This window comes from Lissotriton helveticus, chromosome 8, assembly GCF_964261635.1.
Source record: "Lissotriton helveticus chromosome 8, aLisHel1.1, whole genome shotgun sequence".
Lineage (NCBI taxonomy): Eukaryota > Metazoa > Chordata > Amphibia > Caudata > Salamandridae > Lissotriton > Lissotriton helveticus.
In genome coordinates, this window is record NC_136069.1 from 183,025,933 (window position 1) to 183,044,748 (window position 18,816).

Below are 18,816 nucleotides of genomic sequence, written 5' to 3' on the forward strand. Positions count from 1 at the left end.
TGGGATCAGAAAGGCCGCGAGAAGTCGTTCTCCAAGGGGGAAGTTAACATCTTAAGAAGAAAAGTTCAGACTCTTTGTATCTGAAAATAAACCCTACGAAAACTAAGATCAGTGTCTTGCCTATTCCTCCCGCACCCGTAACAGTGGTGGAGAATGCGGGCATAGGCACCATCTGTGGAGTGAAGATGGAAACAGTAGTGCAACAGTTAGTGAAAGGACAAGAGCGGATCGAGTGGGTGATAGAACAGCACTTAGTATCTGCACAAGCGGATAGGGAAGTGATAAAAAAAGCCTTTGAGGAAAAACATGAACAACCATGGGTCGACACCGCTGGCCGAGGAGGAACCACGGAGAGAACTATAACCCATGGAACACCATCAGTTTCCCTGCAAAAATATCGGCCAGGAGAAGATCCGGATGCCTTCTTGTTAAATTTTGAAAGGGCCGCCAGAGCTTCTGGGTGGCCAGTGGCAAAATGGCCGTTTTTTTTGGCGCCGCTATTAGGAGGAGAAGCACAGGCCGCCTACCAATTGGCCAATCCTAATGGGAATACGCCATACACCGACATAAAGAGAATAATTCTTGACCATCTGGGACTAGATCCGGAGGCATATCGAATAAGGTTTCGGAAGGAACGGGGCTCAGTAGGGGAAAACCCCAAAACTTTGTAAGGCTTAAGATGGCCGCCGATAAATGGCTTACCCCCGCTACGAGTAGCAAAGAAGAAATACTCGACCGCATTTACCTGGAGCAGTTTCTAGAGGCGCTCCCATATGCCACCCAAAAGTGGCTAAGGCAGCATCATAGTTTAACCACTGCTCAAGCAGTCGAAATGGCTGCCTCCTTTTCTCGGGCTCAGCCAAAAGGTTTCCCCTTTGAGCCAGATCGGGAGCGAAAAATAATGGTAAAACCTGAAAAAATTGTTTCACGAGGCAGAGAAGTGACACGCCCTCGAACATGGAGAACGGAAAACACCATCCCTTCAGGTCCGCAATGCTTTGACTGTGGACAGTGGGGACACATTGCGAGGATGTGTCCAAGAAAGAGAAACGAAGAGGAACCGATGGAGGTTGGTTACCTCCCCAAGGCCGTACTGTTTTCAGCGGAAATGGGTGGATCATTTAGAGTAAGTGTCACTGCAAATGGATACCCCCTGTTGGCGTTGTTAGATTCAGGCTGTCGCCAGTCAGTAATAAGATCATCTTATGTACATCCAAAACAGTACATCTTGAACGGGGTTGTTAACATAAAGTGCGTCCATGGGGATGTCAAACCTTATCCAATTGCCGACATTGTTATAGTGTCCAACATAGGGACAACTCCTGAAGTGCTACCCACAGGGATTAGAGCCATCCTGACCCACTACAACCCGGGCAGAAGCCTTCGTTCATCCAATCATTCTTTCCTTCACATCCCCCGCATTCGGAAGGCTAGATGGGGTGGTAAGGCTTTCTCCCTCTTAGCCCCTAAATGGTGGAACGATCTTCCATTAGAACTTAGGTCCCTCCCTTCCCTTCAAACTTTTAGGGTTGCTCTTAAAACACGTCTCTTTGTCCAAGCATACATGTAAGTGCATGACTGCCCGCATTTTTGATTTTTTGTTAGGCGCCTTGACACCTTCGGGTATTAGTTTGCGCGGTACAAGATGCAAAATAAATAAATAAATAAGTCCGAGTAGGGGTCATGGACAGTTTGCCAGAAGATCTTATTATAGGAACTGATAACCCAGGGTTCTTGAATATGTTCAAAGACAAACTGGCAGCCACAGAGGGACACCCCTATAACGGAAATACGGAACAAAGGGAACGGCCCCCTGAACATTACCTCAGTTTTGTAAAAATAACCCAAAATGCAAGTTCTCCCACGAAAGGTTCAGCTCTGGCAGCTGGTTATGACTTATATAGCGCATACGACTATTTCATACCGAGTGGAGAAAAAGCTCTAATTAAAACGGACTTACAAATTGCGGTTCCCCCAGGGTCCTACGGCAGAATCGCCCCCCGGTCAGGTTTAGCCGCCAAATATTTTATTGATGTGGGAGTGGGGGTTATTGATGAAGATTAAGGGGGTAATGTGGCTGTCCTCCTCTTTAATTTTGGAACTGAAACCTTTAGGGTCACAAAAGGGGACCGTGTGGCCCAACTGATTTGCGAGAGCATAGCCCCTACGGCATTAAAAGAAGTGGACAGGTTAAATGACACTGAAAGAGGGTCTGGCTCTTTCGGATCCACCGGGTTACACAGCAAACCTGTACATGCAATACTCCCTCCCGACCCATGGGTGTTGGATAAAAGCTTTAAATTTGCTCAAATTAGTGACCCGACCCTGCTGAGTGCGTGGGAACAAGCACACCAGAGAGAAGTTGGTTCAAAAAATTTTCCCGGCTTCTTCATAAAAGATGACCTATTATACAGAGTTGGGAAGGAGGGGGCCTCTGCTCAGCTTCTGGTACCGGTATCGTTCAGGGAGCAGGTTCTTTTTTTTGCACATAGCCACCTTGTGGCCGGACATTCCGGTGCTGACAAGACGACCCAGAATGTGCTCCGACAGTTTTTTTGGCCCGGGATCTATAAAGATACTGAATCCTATTGTCGTACATGTGACATATGCCAGCGGATGAACATGGTCAGGCCCCCTGCCGTGCCCTTGCAACCTTTACCAATTATTGGTAAACCTTTTGAAAGGGTCGGCATGGACCTTATAGGTCCGTTGCCCAAAACTAAAAAGGGGTTCCAGCACATCTTGGTCGTGGTCGACTACGCCACTAGGTTTCCGGAGGCTTTTCCCTTGTCAGCTGCGAACTCTAAACAAGTGGGTGATAAAATGGTCGAGCTGTTTAGCAGGGTGGGGTTCCCGAAGGAAATTCTGACCGACCAGGGTACTCCATTCGTGTCTAAGCTGATGGGTGACATTTGTAAAACGTTGAACATCCACCAGATCCGTACCTCTGTTTACCATCCTCAGACGGACGGTCTGGTGGAACGTTACAACCGTACCCTCAAGTCGACTCTCCGTAAAATGATGGAAGTCAGCGGGTCTGATTGGGACAAGATGCTGCCTTTGGCATTGTACGCCATTAGGGCACAGAAACAAAGTAGTATGGGAGTGTCAGCTTTTGAACTTCTCTACGGACGTCAACCCCGCTCATTGTTAGAAATGACCAGGGATGCTTGGGTCAATGAACAGTCGGAGGAGGTCACTGCCACACTTGATTACGCCACAGCCTTAAAATCCAAGCTGGGTAAATTGAGAGTGCTGGCGTTAGACCATCTTGCGGCCAGCCAGACTGTACAGAAACGGGCTTATGACAGGGGTAAAAAGTGGAGACAACTTAAGGTGGATGACTGGGCCTTGGTTCTGCTGCCTTCCTCCTCCAATAAATTCAAGGCCGAGTGGATGGGCCCATTTAAGGTTGTCGCGGTAATAGGGCGCACTAGCTATAAACTGCAGATTGCTCCAAATAAACAACAATCCTATCATATCAACCTTTTAAAAAAATGGCTGGGGCCGCCCCCTGCCAACGTTAACTTGGCTGAAAGTGCAGGATCGGAATGCTCGACCATCGACATGCTGGTACAGAATGAAGAATTGCAGGGTCAACAACAAATTGAACTGAAAGCTACTCTGAGTACTTTTGAGGACGTATTTTCAAACCGCCCAGGGCGAACGTCTATGGCTATACATTGTATCGATACCCCACCCGGCAAAAAGGTTAGGATTAAACCATACAGAGTCCCCGAAGCCAGAAGAGCGGCTATCAAATCTGAAGTGGAGGAGATGCTTCGGCTAGGAGTTATCAGGCCGTCCAAAAGTGATTGGTCTAGCCCCATCGTCATGGTCCCTAAACCGGACGGCAGTCGTAGATTTTGTATGGACTTTCGGGCTCTGAATGACATCTCGCTGTTCGATGCATACCCCATTCCTAGAGTGGACGAATTAATTGAAAAGTTGGGCAACGCTAAGTACATTTCGACACTCGATTTAACTAAGGGGTATTGGCAAGTGCCCCTGCGACATGAGGATATGAAAAAAACGGCATTCTCGACTGAGGAGGGTCATTTTGAATTCACTGTCTTGCCGTTTGGCCTCCATGGGGCACCGGCTACGTTTCAACGTTTAATGAACAAAGTGCTGGCTGGGTTGAACGGTTTTACGTCTGCCTATTTGGATGACATTGTCATCTACAGTCCAAATTGACAGTCACACCTGGAACATCTGTCCACAGTTTTGAATTTTCTACGGGCTGCTGGCCTAACGGTGAATGCTAAAAAGTGTAAATTGGCCTTCCAGAAAGTCAAATACCTTGGCTATGTGTTAGGACACGGAATGATTGAGCCGCAAATTGAGAAGGTGAGGGCAATTGCTGACACCCCTTTTCCATCAACTAGGAGGGAAATGAGATCTTTTTTGGGCCTCGTCGGCTATTATCTGAGGTTTATCCCACAGTTTGCTGACATAGCCGCACCCCTTACCGATGCATTGAAAGATAAGGGTAAGGCTTCCACTCCGATACATCCTACTGAACTAATGCGGGAGGCTTTTAGCACATTGAAGTCCATCATTACTTCAACGCCAGTGTTGTCTTCCCCCGATTTCTCTCGCCCTTTTTCGTTGCACACAGATGCATCCGATTACGGGATTGGTGCAGTACTTTCACAGATAGGGCCTGATGGGCTTGACCACCCGATCTTGTACGTCAGCAGGAAACTCTTCCCCAGGGAATTAAAGTACGCTACAATTGAGAAGGAGTGCCTTGCAATAAAATGGGCCATTGAGAAACTTGCATACTACCTGGAGGGGAGGCATTTTGATCTCTTTACGGATCATGCCCCACTTCTGTGGATGGCCCGCAATAAATCAAACAACGCGAGGGTCCTTCGATGGTTTTTGTCACTACAGCCTTATTCGTTCTCTGTTCACCATCGTAAGGGGATTGAAAATGTGGGAGCAGATTTTTTGTCACGCCACCCACTCACCGATCGTGAGTGTCCGGAGGGGGAGGTATGTAACGACCTGGGGTTGCCCCAAACATTGGTATGTGGTCAAGCTACAAAGACAAAAAGGACAAACTCTACCTCTAACCCATTGTACCCTCTGCAGAATATCGACACGAACATAGACTTTCAAGCAGAACACTGGCCCTTTAATGAGGATTGGGAATTCCAATGGGAGGAGTCACGTCAGGACACGGAGACGTCTTATGCCACGGAGTACGAATCAGGGGTGTGCTTGTTCACCCTGGAGGAGGAGACGGAGAAACGGAGTGGAGTAGGAGAGAGCGTCGAAGCCGAGCGGAGTGCGGAGACGCGGGACGAGACGAAAGCAGGAGTCGTTGAAGGAAAGAGTGAGGACGAGAAGCCAGGAGGCCACCGACACCACGAGCCGCCCAGCCATACACCCGCGGGAGGTGTATGGCTCAGCCAGGTACGTGACAAACTCCGGGGCTGGGTCAAAGGCAAAACTACGAGTACCGACGTACCCTGAGGCATCCCCTCCCGGTCTTGGTGTACCCCTTCCTGAGCACTAATTCCCCATCACGTCGGCATCTAAGTTAGGTGTGTTGCACCAGTAGGGTGACCCTCACTCCCTTTCCCCTGTGAGCAAGTAGAACGTGTGGACAGAACACTGATACCTGCTATCTTTCTCTCCCTGTGCACTCAACCGATCGGCAAGACGGAGATTGACGAGCCTGTTCCGCGAAGAAGACTCGACAGGGAACACCGAGCCTCGGCAGCGGAATCTGGGATCAGAAAGGCCGCGAGAAGTCGTTCTCCAAGGGGGAAGTTAACATCTAAGAAGAAAAGTTCAGACTCTTTGTATCTGAAAATAAACCCTATGAAAACTAAGATCAGCGTCTTGCCTATTCCTCCCGCACCCGTAACACTATGGAAACAGATAGCCAGCGCAACCAATTATCAAATGAGAAAGTACAACTTATTTTTAAACCAGAATTCGAATCTAGAGGGAGACAAAATACGTTAAATAGAGGGAATATACTTAGATTATTTAAATCAATCCCATCGCTAGCTAAAATTATGAATGAGGATATTGACTCTATTGAATTTATGACTGATAAGGATAGTCTCCAGGAACCAACATTAATTACATTAAAGTCAATGTCAATAGCAGAACACATTTTTTTAAAACTCTTTTTATTGAAGGATCAACATACAATCGCAGCACTCCAAACCCTGGAGGCGCTGCAATCAAGTCAGTTCGTCATCAATTACGATCCATAGACATATAGACATAGCCCCAAACCCCTACACCACCCACCATCCACCCCTCTACCCCTTCCGTAACTCCCACCCCTCCCCCGAGTCCCCCCACACCCCCCACACTGTGTCTCCTTGTCTCCGTACCCTCTTAAAAGCAAGAAATACAATAATAACATATTGAAAACTTTGTGTGCCATAACTCTCCCCGGCAACATCACTCTGGCCCCTCAGTATCTCTAAGTATAGCCGGTGGGTCCAGCCAGATCCCCCGGTAGTCCGCCCACCGTTTCCATATTTTGTAGTGCTTCTTGGGGCATCCTCTGGCTTCATATACGGGCCGCTCCAGTCCCATGCAAAAGTCAAGGCCCTACTTCCATACTGACACTCTGGGAGCCCGAAAGTCCTTCCAGGCTTTAGCTATGTCCCTCTTCGCAACTGTAAGGCCCAACAACAGCAAATGTCTCTTATAAACATTGCCCCCCACTCCATCTAGGACATGAAGAAGCCCCAATCGGGGGTGTGTGGAAGTTCCCAGCCCAGCACCTCCGACAGGCACTCCCAAACACCAGTCAACCATTGCTTCAATCTGTCACAGCTCCACACCGTGTGTAGGAACGAGCCAACCGCTTGACCACATCTAAGGCATTCAGGGGACGCAATCAACCCTGCCTTCCACAGTCTCTCTCTGGTGTAATATGCCCTATGCAGGTATTTGAATTGGATAAATCGTAGGCGTACCGCAATAGCTGCTCCCCTCAGGGCCTCAAGAGCTTCCTGCCAATCTTCTTTCTCCAGGTCCCCAACCTGCCCGGCCCAGACCTCCCGCAGATATTGCAATGATGACGAACAATGGATAACTAGGGTCTGATAGATACGAGAGATCTTTTTGTCTTCTAGCTCTCCCATGAACATCTTGGCTTCTAACGGGCTAAATTCCGGCAGAGAGTCTAGGCCCTCCAACGCGGGCGTAATAGCATGACGAAACTGCAGGTACCTAAAGAACTGTGTCCGGGGCATGCAATATTCCTGACTAAGTTCCTGAAAGGATTTAAGGGTCGTGCCCCGCATCACGTGTCCCAGGTTCGAGATTCCAATAGAATCCCACTCCCGGAAGCCCTGCAGGGACGCCAATGCCGGGAATTGGCCATTCCGCCACAGCGGGGGTCTCCTCAGTAAGTTTACCCCACCACCCCATGCGGCGCAGTGCCTGTCGCCAAATCCGAAAGACCACCTGTGTAACACATGGCAGTCTCTTTCGCAATTGCGCCGAGTATAGGATAGTGTGAAGCGAGTGCGGTTCCATCCAGTACCGCTCAAGGGCGTATGCCGGGTCCCCTCTGTCTCCATACCACCACTCATTCAGGATAAGGAGGTGAGACGCCTGGTAGTATAAGATATCTGATGTTGCCAACCCTCCGCAGTACGAGGAAAGAAAGCAGGTACGGAGGGCCACGCGCACCGCACCCCCCCCGCCCACAAAAACTGGCCCAACGATGATTTCACCTGCTGGAACCAGCGCGGCGAGATAGGGAACGGGTGATTCTGTAGTTGGTACAGAAGTCTCGGGAGGGCGACCATCTTGAAATCGCAGACCGACCATAAATATTAAGCATCATTCGGGCCCAGGATTTCATCTCAGACTGAACTCAGTCCCACACCGGCACCACATTACGTTCCCAGGAGATGTCAGGCGAGACCGTCAGAAACACCCCCAGGTATTTAAGGCCTCCAACTACTATTTGCAGGGGCGATGCACACTGTCCCAATTCTAGTCGATCTCCCAGCGTCCATATAGTGGATTTCCGCGGGTTTAAGAACAGTCCTGACACCTCCCCAAAGATTCTCATAATCTCCAGGGCTCTAGGTCCCGATTTATTCACATCCGTGAGTAATAACAGGACATCGTCTGCGTACAGGGCAATTCTATCAGACGGCCCAACTCCCACTCCAATCCTCGTATTTGAGCATCCAGCCTGACCCAGGCCGCCAGCGGCTCTATGGCAAGTGCAAAGAGGTATGACGAGAGGGGGCAACCCTGCCTAGTGCCCCGCCCGAGTGGGAAGGCCACTGACGTGGCACCCGCTACCCTCACCGAGTCCGTCAGGCCCGTATATAGAAGCTTCACATATGATAGAAAATTCGGGCCACGGTTAAGCCGTGAGAGTAGAGCAAAGAGGTAGGTCCAGCTGAGGGAATCAAAAGCGCTGTCAATACCCGCTAAGAGCAACGCTGCCGGGATCTTGGCGCTGCCAATCGCTGCTACAGCCACATGTGCGCGCCTAATATTGTGCCGTGTTGCCCTATGGGGCATGAACCCCGCCTGGTCCGGGTGTATCAGTTCAGTTATATACGGGAGGAGTCGATTCGCAAGGGCCTTGGCTAGTATCTTGGCCTCGATATTCAACAGAGATATCGGGCGAAATGACTCATGCTTGTCAGGCGGTCTACCCGGCTTGCAGAATACCACAATTTCTGCGTGTCTCCAATCCATGGGTAGAAGCCCGCTCTCTCTTGCCGCCTCCAGGGCTTTCCCGTAGTGTGGTCCCAATTGGAGATAGTATTTCTTAAAGAACTCGCTCGGGAACCCGTTAGGTCCCGGGGCCTTGCCTGTGGTAAGTTCCCCTAGAGCCGTACCAAGTTCCTCGGCCGACAGCGGCAATTCAAGTCGGTCCCTCACATCTTCAGGCAGTGCCCGCGGTGGGAGGTCGGCAAGGAATTTGTCAATATCATGTAAGGAGCGGCAGTCTCGCGGGGCATATTGAGCCGCATAATATCTGGCGAAGCTGTCGGCCAGCGACCTCGGGGCTGAAATCTGCGCCCCAGTGTCATCCGTGAGGCTCGGCAGCACCTGCGGGTGAAATGTGTTCTGGCATAGTCTGTGCAGCATTGTGCTTGATTTATCTCCCCATTGATAGATCCTGCTCCTCGTCGCCAGCCATACCTGGCGCGCCTCATCAAGTAATAGACAGGCATAGGACTGTTGAGTGAGAAACAGCTGTTGCACTCCTCCACTATCGCTAGTCGTGCCGCATCGGGACTCTAGATCCTCAACTTTCGCTGCAGCCTGAGTCAATCCCTCCCTTCGTTTCTTGCGGGCCGTAGAACACCAGGCGATGTCCACACCACGCAGAGTGGGCTTGAGGGCCTCCCAAACTATCTGGGCATCCGCCACCGAGCCCAAGTTCTCGTCCCAATAATGGGCAATGGCCTCCCCCATATGCTCCTGTTAGTCTACCTGCTGCAAATTCCAAGCTGAGAGGCGCCATCGGAATGGCCGTCTCTCCGTCCCCAGTGTGAGGGTCACCACCACTGGAGAGTGGCCCGACAACCCCCGGGGTAAAATTAACGCAGATTCCACTCTTCCTACCAAGGCGTGAGGAACAAACACATAATCTAGCCTGGAGAAGGATTTATGCACCGCCGAAACATAGTTATATTCCCGACTATGTGTGTGCAAGCAGCGCCAAGTGTGCACCCATCCCAGTCCTCGGGCCACATCGCTCAGCTTAGTAGGTGCATCGGCACATGATCCACCCCCTGGCCTGTACCTGTCCAACCGGCACTGCATGACATCATTCCAGTCACCCCCTATCACCGCTAAACTCTCAGGGATTTCAGACCACACCATGTAGAGCCGTTCAATCAAAGCAGAACAAATTTTAAATGAACATAAGACATTTAAAGCCTGGGGCATATCAATTAGTAAGCAAGTACCAAAGGTTTATCCGACACCACTCATTAGTGAGATAGATCAGGTACAGAAGGTAAAAACCAAAATGCAAATGGGTACTGTACTAAAAAATGCCCGGGGTAGATCTGCTAATACAATAGGAGTAGCATCGCCGCTAAGGAAAATAGAAAAAAGTTCAGGAATAAATGAAAAATGGATGCCCTGGCATTACATGGCAATAAGGATCATTGATGGAATAGAAGCAAGTTCCCCTCAAGGAATGTAAAAGAGATGGGAAAAATGACAATGTGTTCATGGAACATAAATGAAGTGGGAACAAAGATTTAAAATGCACAAATAGATTCTATACCATTTCCATGCCAGATTATCCTACTTCAGGAAACCTGGGAAACCCATCCTTTTATGTTACAGGGCAATATAGGTTACTATGAATATGCAAATAAAATCCATAAATATGGACGTCCGAGTGGGGGGCTAGCAACATTTATTTCTAGTAAGCTACAGGCTGAGCATGAACAATTGGTCTCTAATAGTACGAACATTCTAATAGTTAAATTGAAATATAAAACAATAGATCAGAAAACAAAGTCCCTAATTTTAATTAATGTATATATACATCCAACACGCAGTAGTAGAGAATCTACATGTGCAACACTTAATAATTTTTTGTTGGAACAAATGTTGGATGACCCATATGATGACCGGGGACTTTAACCTGAATTTACTTGTACGTTTTATAAGGGATGACATCTCGCAATCACAAGATCATCAATGGTCAATCCCCCATCAGGACCTAGGAATGGAGACAAACCCTTTACGAAACAAAATTGGTATACAATTTGTTAAGGACATAGAAGCAATGGGTTTGCGTATTCTTAATGGGCGATTTAAAGCAGACACTCCTCCAGCATATACGTATATCTCACACAATGCAAGATCAAGGATTGATTATACAATGACATCACTCAATATCTTTCGGAACATTATCTCAGCTGGAGAAAGTTGCGGATAGTGACCACTGCCAGCAGATAATAACCACCAATATCAGGAGTAATACTAACCAACCATACCAAACTGTGTCGGGGTATCTTGGAACGATAAATTACAAAAAACTTATTTGGACTGTCCAGAATAAGGATGAGATGAATGAACAAGTCCAGAAACTTATAGAGAATTGCTTCAATGATAGAACAATGGAAACATCAATTGAACAGTGGGTATATTTTACCAGGAAGTTGGTTAAACCTCAATCTCAAATACAATCGAACAAAATGAACCAAAATGAGCAACGAGATGAAAAGAAAACATATATAAATCTTCCATATACAATAACGAAATTAAAAAGAACTCGAAATTGGATAAGACAAATTAAAAATTCGATCAACAATGAGGAAATCCTATTTAAATTGAAATCTTTAAATCAAAACCTGAAGAAGTTAATATGGAATGAAAAATATAAAGAGAAACCGGTATTTTGGTCAAAATTATTTCATGCAAGCAAACAAGCAAACGCAAGAGAGTTCTGGAAAATTAGAAATGGGCTAGTGAGACCGAACAAACTGGTGGTTTCATCAACTCTGAGCAAGAATGGGTTACATTTCTCTGAAAACATCTAAATCATAATGGAACAACAATAACTAAAACTGAAACACAACCCACTAATAGACTAGACTACGAGATGGAAGAACAAATTGTAATATCAAAAACCCAACTAATAAAATTAATTAAGAAGCAGAAAGATGGGGCACCAGGACCAAATGGTATCCCGTTCGCTCTCTATAAAGAAAATCCGGACTTATGGTCAGGATATCTAGTAAAGGTATTTAAAGAAATTAGAGAGACAGGTGTTATTCCCGAGTCATGGCGAGGGTCTTTAATCTCGCCAATCTTCAAAAAAGGAAATTGGGCGCTTCCGGAAAACTATAGGCTTATTACCCTACAAGACACAGAGGCTAAACTGTTTGCTGGAATATTGCTCACTAATTTAAATGAATGGGCAAAAAAAATACGATACTGCCACCGAACGAGACTGGTTTTATTAAAGGGCTGGGAACGACAACATACATCATGGCATTGTCTCTACTAATTGACAAGTCAATCAGAGCCAAACAGCCCCTGTATTTATGTTTTGTAGATTTTAAATCTGCCTTTGATTGCGTCCAAAGAAAACTATTATGGAAAAAGCTACTTGAAAAAAATATTCCAACTGAACTGTTAAAATTGATTCAACTTCTATATAGTAAAACCTGGGTTAGAGTGAGGATGGGGGATGGCCAAACATTATCAAAAGAAATTCCAGCAATTGAAGGACTAAAACAGGGATGTGTATTGGCCCCCTCCTTTTCAATTTGTTTTTGGGAGATTTAACAGGAAACCTGGATGAATTAAATGCACACCCTCCGAAATTAGCTGGCAAACAGATTCCTAATTTACTGTATGCCGATGATGCCATCCTTTTAAGCCATAATAAAGGTGGACCACAGCATCTAATTAATCGAACAATCATTTATGCAAAGGAAAATGGAATGGTGATAAATGAAACCAAAACAAAAATCATAGTGGTCACTAAGAATATACATTTAAGACATAAAAGTAAATGGTACATGGAGAACACCCAACTGGAACAAGTTGAAGTCTACAGGTATTTGGGTGTTCTATTTGATGAGAAAGGAAACTATCATCCACAAAAAATGGATATACAAAGGAAGGCAAATGCACTAACTGCAGCATTTAGGATTTTCCAGAAATCGCTTGGCAATCTTACTTATCGGCCCCTCTTGAAGATTATAGGGGCGAAACTGCTTCCGACCATTACATATGGCAGCGAAGCACTAATGGGGAAGACACTGAAATAATAAATAATGTTCTTTCTAAAACATATATAAATCTCTTTTTTTACCTCCCAAATAATGCCTCACCAGCACAAATTAGATTGGAATTCGGTTTAAATAATCAATACTATGCAAGAAAGGGTCATTTTATCAAAACCTGGAATCGGATAAAAAATGACAATGATAATCAGCTATCACAGTTATTATGGCAAGAAATAAATAATAATGTGAAGTCACCTGCATGGAATTATCTTAATGAAGGGATAGAAGAGTTTGCGGTTATGCCAATCTGGAATAATACGAGAAGTAATGCATCCTTTAAAAAAATAGTCAATCGAACAACAAACCAACTATCACTTGTAAATGATAAAGATAAGCTGGCAAAAAGAAAACATTCATGGTCAATAATAAACGGATATACAAAAAAGAAGGTACAAGAATATTTGGAAACACCCTGGTCGGAAAAAAATAAACAAATTCTTCTTAAAGCAAGATTTGGAATATTCCCGGGTCTTAGTCACCTCCCCCCGTGGAAAAAAATGGAGAGTTGCACACTATGTAGACTCTATAAAAATGGAGAGGAGAATATTGTCCACCTCTTATGTATCTGTCCTGGACTTCATAATGAAAGAAGAATTTTACTTAAATTACATTTTAATATACGAGGAATAAGGACATGCAGGCATGCACTGAAAATGTGCCTCCACTCCAATGATATAAGCATGAACGCTGCCTTTGTAAGGTTCTTATTGATAGTTAAAACAAAACTGGGAGATTAAGTTACAAAATGAAGGAGTTTAATGATATGTAATGAATTTTATGGTGCAATTGCTTTTAATGGGTTTTATTTATTATGGTATATGTTTTGTAGTGGCAATATTGTAAGATTTTAAATAATCAAACAATAAAGAATATTCATTCAATGGAAAAAGTCAAAATGGTTCAAATTAGTTTCTTACACCAATATCTTTATTTTCTTCTCATCAGATACATCACAATCCAATTCCTGAGTATTGTGCCAAAACACTCAAATCAAACCTGTAAAGCAGGCCTTCTTTAGAATATGGGGAAAACATTTTCTAAAAATGTGATCATATTTTCTAAATCTATGCGGAGTGGTAATGACCACAGAGATGGTCACTGCACATAGCAGTGAACAAAGCAGTGTAAAAAGCCTTGAAGCTCTCTGTGAAGAAGTGGAGTTTTGGTTTGAGTCACATTTCAGAGACATCGTGGTAGGTGGGATGATGTACTTAATTGATTTGTAGATTTGAAATTCTGTTCTTGGTTTAGAATTATAAACCAATAATGTATTTGAGTATAATCTGTGTATGTCTTCTATTTCAGCCAATTCAGGTTATTACTAATACCATTGAGATGGTAAAACAAGGAAAGCTTCCCAGTGGCAAGACTGAAATTCCCTTTGAGTTCCCTCTTCAGGTGAAGGGCAACAAAGTTTTGTATGAGACATACCATGGTGTATTTGTCAATATTCAGGTAAGCAGTTATTCGTGTTGCTATTAAATCTTGTGTGGTGAAAATGCTTTACAGTAATTTGTCTGAAATCTGAATTAAAGTATATCCTTCACAATGAAAACCTTTAGGCAGAAATTCCAGTTACCACAAACATCGTCAGCAAATGCCACTGCTTTTGTGCGTCTGCTGCCTATGCTAGTACAATCCAAGGCGGGACTGTGACGTACAAAATCCACTTCTGTTTGTGGCATGGAAAAAGGGGTTTCATTGAATATAAGAGACTCAATGGCTACATGTTGATGGGTGTGTGTTTGACTGATGGTTCCAGAGAGGGGCAGCCATTACCTTCAAGGCTGACAATGGGGATTTTGGGGAAGACCTCAAATTGTTTAAACAGTACTTGTTTTTCGTTTTTCTACAAAGTGATTTTGTAGTTGGTACAAATTATTGCAGTGAAACAAATTGGGAGACTGAGTCCTTCATGTGGTTGTGGGCTTAGAAGTAAAAATAGCGGAACAACGCCGATGGCTCTGAGTAAGTTCAAAATGTCTTTACTGAGTCAAGGACGGTCAAAGACAGTGACAGAAGTAGTATCAGAAATGTGTCTGTCAGAGAAAGGCTTGCAGTGTCAGCACCACAAACAAACAGCTCAAATGAGTGTTGCAACATGGTACCATATCTAAGAGTGGGCAGTACCACACTGGTCTTACACAAAGTAATGAGGCATTATTCATGGATCTCAGTGGGAGAACCCACTGTGTTCAGGTTGCACCAGGTCAAATGCACGTGCCAATTGGTACGAGGCATATTTATTGCCCTTTCCCAGTTAGATGGAGAGTTATAGTTTGTATCTTATACATCACAGAAACTAAAATTGGACTCTGGTCTTCAAATGTGGCACTATTACAGAGTAAGTCACCCATGCGCAAGGACTGGATGTGTTTAGCTGGGCCCCCTGAGTTTCATTGGTTCTGCATCCGAAGCATTGTGAGTAGATATGGTGTGGTGTGGTGTGGGGGTGTGTGGGGGGGGGGGGGGTGTCTGGCCCACTCTGAGAAGACTGGATCGGGCTTCATAGCATGGGTAAACCCTGACAGAATCAGACAAACACTAGGTATGTTATGTTTTGTGTGAGCATATGTATATATATGTGTGTGTATAATCTTAACCTGAAATTTCCAGGTCATATGACTAGGGTTTCTGTGTACTTCTTAGATGTAGAAGTATACATCAGGGATTACAAACTAGAAACCAGATTACACCGCAAGACTACAGCAGGAAATGCGGTTCTACACGCCAGCAGCCACCACCCGGATCATCTGATCCGCAGCATCCATTACGGGGATATGCTGCGCATCAGACGCATCTATAGTACTGACGATGAGTGCACACAGGCCCAACTCAAAAGCAAGGACAGATTTTTAGCGAGGGGCTACTCGACAAGTATGCTAGACACTGCTATCAATAAAGCCAACTTGATACCTCGCATGTCAGCACTAGGCCAGAGTTCAGTCAAACTGCCCGGTACACCTTGCTTAACATCAGACCAACCTAGATTGATAACAATGTACAGTCGGCAACACAAACAATTGTGCAGGGTCATTCACAAGAAATGGCCGATTGTGCAGGGGTATTCTGTTATTAGTGGCACAGTACCCAAAACCCCTGAAATCACATTTCGCAGAGCACGTTCCATGAGCGACATGCTCGTTAAGAGTAGCCCGAGGTCTGCACCAATAGTTCTTGGTTACAAACTACTAAAGGGTTCATCAAATGTGCTTCCTGCAAAGCCTGCAAGCTGGGCAGGAATAAAACGTTATATATTACTCCGTTTAGTGACGTGCCAGTGCCCATATCCAAGAAATTGACATGCAAATCTGAGTTCGCTTTGTATGTGCTGGAGTGTATGTGTGGCCTGCAATATGTTAGTACTACCAAATTGCAGGTTCACAAATGTATACTCCAGCACATGCAGGCCATCAGCAACCATGATGAGGCCTATCTGGTTGCTAGGCATTTCAAGGGGGTTCATGGAAGTAGTCTGGATTTTTTGGATTTTTTGAGTTTCTTTGTAGTTGACATGGTTCCACCACTGCGTTGCGGGGGAGACCGCGAGGCGCTGCAGTATATCCTTGAGTTTGACTCCAAGACACCAAATGGATTAAACTCAAGTGAGGATATGTATTCCTGCTTATGAATTACTTCCTTCAACAACTCAGGGTCCTCATTTTATGTATCCATATTTTTGTATAGCCGCTTTTTGTCATTTAAGATCTGATCTCCGTACTTAGAGAGTCAGCTCTACGTGAGAAGTTTTTTTAGGTATTTTTGTATTTTACACTTGTTACAAGATGGTTGGTCTTTTTGACCCACTTGCACTTCACTCTTCTCCCTTTTTTTAGGTAAATTGACACACATTTTTAGTGACCGCATTAAGGGCAGATTGGACATATTATTCCTCCTTGTACCGTATTTTGCCCACATGGGCTGTATGCACTCGATTCCATGCACACAACAGCATACCAGTAATCCAACTAAGTGAGCAGGTATATTGGAGCTAAGGCATTCAGACGAACTGGCAATTATGAATGGCTACATGAATTTGAGATGTAATTTGCATTGCTTATTACTTCTTATAGGCTATTGGCACTGGGAAGGGACCAACTAGTGGCTTGTCTGGCACAGCTGATAATGTATTTTATTCTACACCCCCATTTGCACATGGTTGGGATACCTCGCTAAGAGGAGTATCAAATGACATCCGAACCTCCAGGAGGGTGTATGTGGATACATAGACACTATTAGGTGACTGTATCACAGACAACCCAGGCACAAGAGAGCGGTTCCAGTAGCTAGTTAGCATGTCATTTTTCTTCTAGCTACATAGTTGGGAAGAGTAGACTCCTACTGCTTTCCTTCAGTGACTTTGCTCTCAGTTGCCCTAAGCTGCAATCAATATGCATGGAATATCATTATGATTCCATCAAAATGGGGTGTATATGGACATTATTTCACAACTATATATCATGTGTCAGACATATGTTGGTACTGTAAATAATGCAGGTTTTGCACAGCCTTGGCACATTTTGCACATTTATTTGTAATTTGCACTATAACATGTTTTTGCAGCATCATTTGCACAGCTGTGGCGTAATTTGCACATGTATTCACAATTTTGCACTATTACATGTATTTGCACCGTTTCCCGGTTTTTTAATTGCCCAAAGTGAAACCACTGATATTTTAACAGTACAGTATCGTTTATACTATGATCGAATGTCTGTTTACTATGTCCATTGGCCCATAGGTCGCGTGTTAGGCACTATTGCACTTTAAATGTATGGGCTTTTCTAACTAGCGTCATGTGATCAAGGGCTCACTGGGCCCGAAACGCGTCATGGCGGTGCACGGCACACTGATGGAATAAAACCGCTTGCTATAACGTGGGAATTTCAATGGTTTTATGCGAGAAAAACTTTCAGCTAACTATAACTGGTGTGAAACCTATGGTTTTTTCAGTGAATTTAATAGTTTTTTTTAATGCTAATTCCTAACTATAACTGGTGTGAAACCTATGGTTTTTTCAGTGAATTTCAATGGTTTTTTAATAGGAAATCTTTACAGGTATAAAAAGTGAAAACATTTTAAAAGAATTTTATATTGTATAAATGTTAATTTATTTTTTTTATTTTTAATCCCGGGGCGCTCCCGGGGCGCGTACCGGAGAACGCACGGGTAAGCGCAATATTACGGCACGTCCCAGGGCGCGTACCGGGGAGCGTCCCGGGAGCGCTATTCCCGCGAACGAAAACAACATCGTGACGTATCGCGTAGACGCGTGATGCGTCATATGACGCACAGCGTATTCACAACCGAAAGCACGCGATCGCATACGATCGCGGAACGTCCTGACGCGCTTACGCTACGCACCCGCGGGCGCGCCCCGGAGCGCGACTACGGGCGCGACCCAGGGCACGTAGCGTAAGCGCGTCGGGTCATGTGACCTGAAAATAACACTTTCTATTGGTGCAGAACAGTTTTGGTTTCCAAATGATTAAAGCCTGGGTCTTGTGACCAGCCTGGGTCTTGTGACCTGAAAATAACACTTTCTATTGGTGCAGAACAGTTTTGGTTTCCAAATGAGTAAAGCCTGGGTCTTGTGACCTGAAAATAACACTTCTGATTGGTTCAGGACAGGTTTTTTTTCTCCAAATGATGAAAAACCCCACCTTTCTTCCTTATTCTGACTTTGTCCTTTGACTGAGGAAGACCTGTTTCATCTACAGAGACATTTCTTTTGTACTTTGAAATGGCTACTGTAGCAGCAACAGCTGGAGCATCTGCACCACCACCACCACCACCACCAAGAGGACCACCACAACAATACATTGGTGGTGAAGAAGAGGAGGAGGAGGAAGAGGAAGAGGAGGAGGGGAGAAGATGGCTGCCTGAACAAAATACCCCATACAAGCCAAAAGAACACATTGTATGGGAGTTTTTTTCACTTCCAGAGGGCAAGAAAAAAGTTAATGCAGCCAAGGTAACATGTCGACTCTGTGGTGCAGAACTCTCAAGGGGCAATCCAGACAAAAAATATTCA

The 18,816-nt window shown here is 45.1% G+C and overlaps 1 protein-coding gene across 4 annotated transcripts in view; it reads left to right on the forward strand.

Moving 5' to 3' along the window:
- VPS26C (VPS26 endosomal protein sorting factor C) overlaps nt 1–18,816 on the forward strand; it is a 331,601-nt gene that overhangs the window by 109,821 nt on the left and 202,964 nt on the right. For all 4 annotated transcript variants that reach the window (XM_078656856.1, XM_078656855.1, XM_078656858.1 and 1 more), the window contains exon 3: nt 14,088–14,237. In XM_078656856.1, coding sequence (XP_078512982.1) covers nt 14,088–14,237 — 150 coding nt within the window. The remainder of the gene's footprint in view (nt 1–14,087; nt 14,238–18,816) is intronic.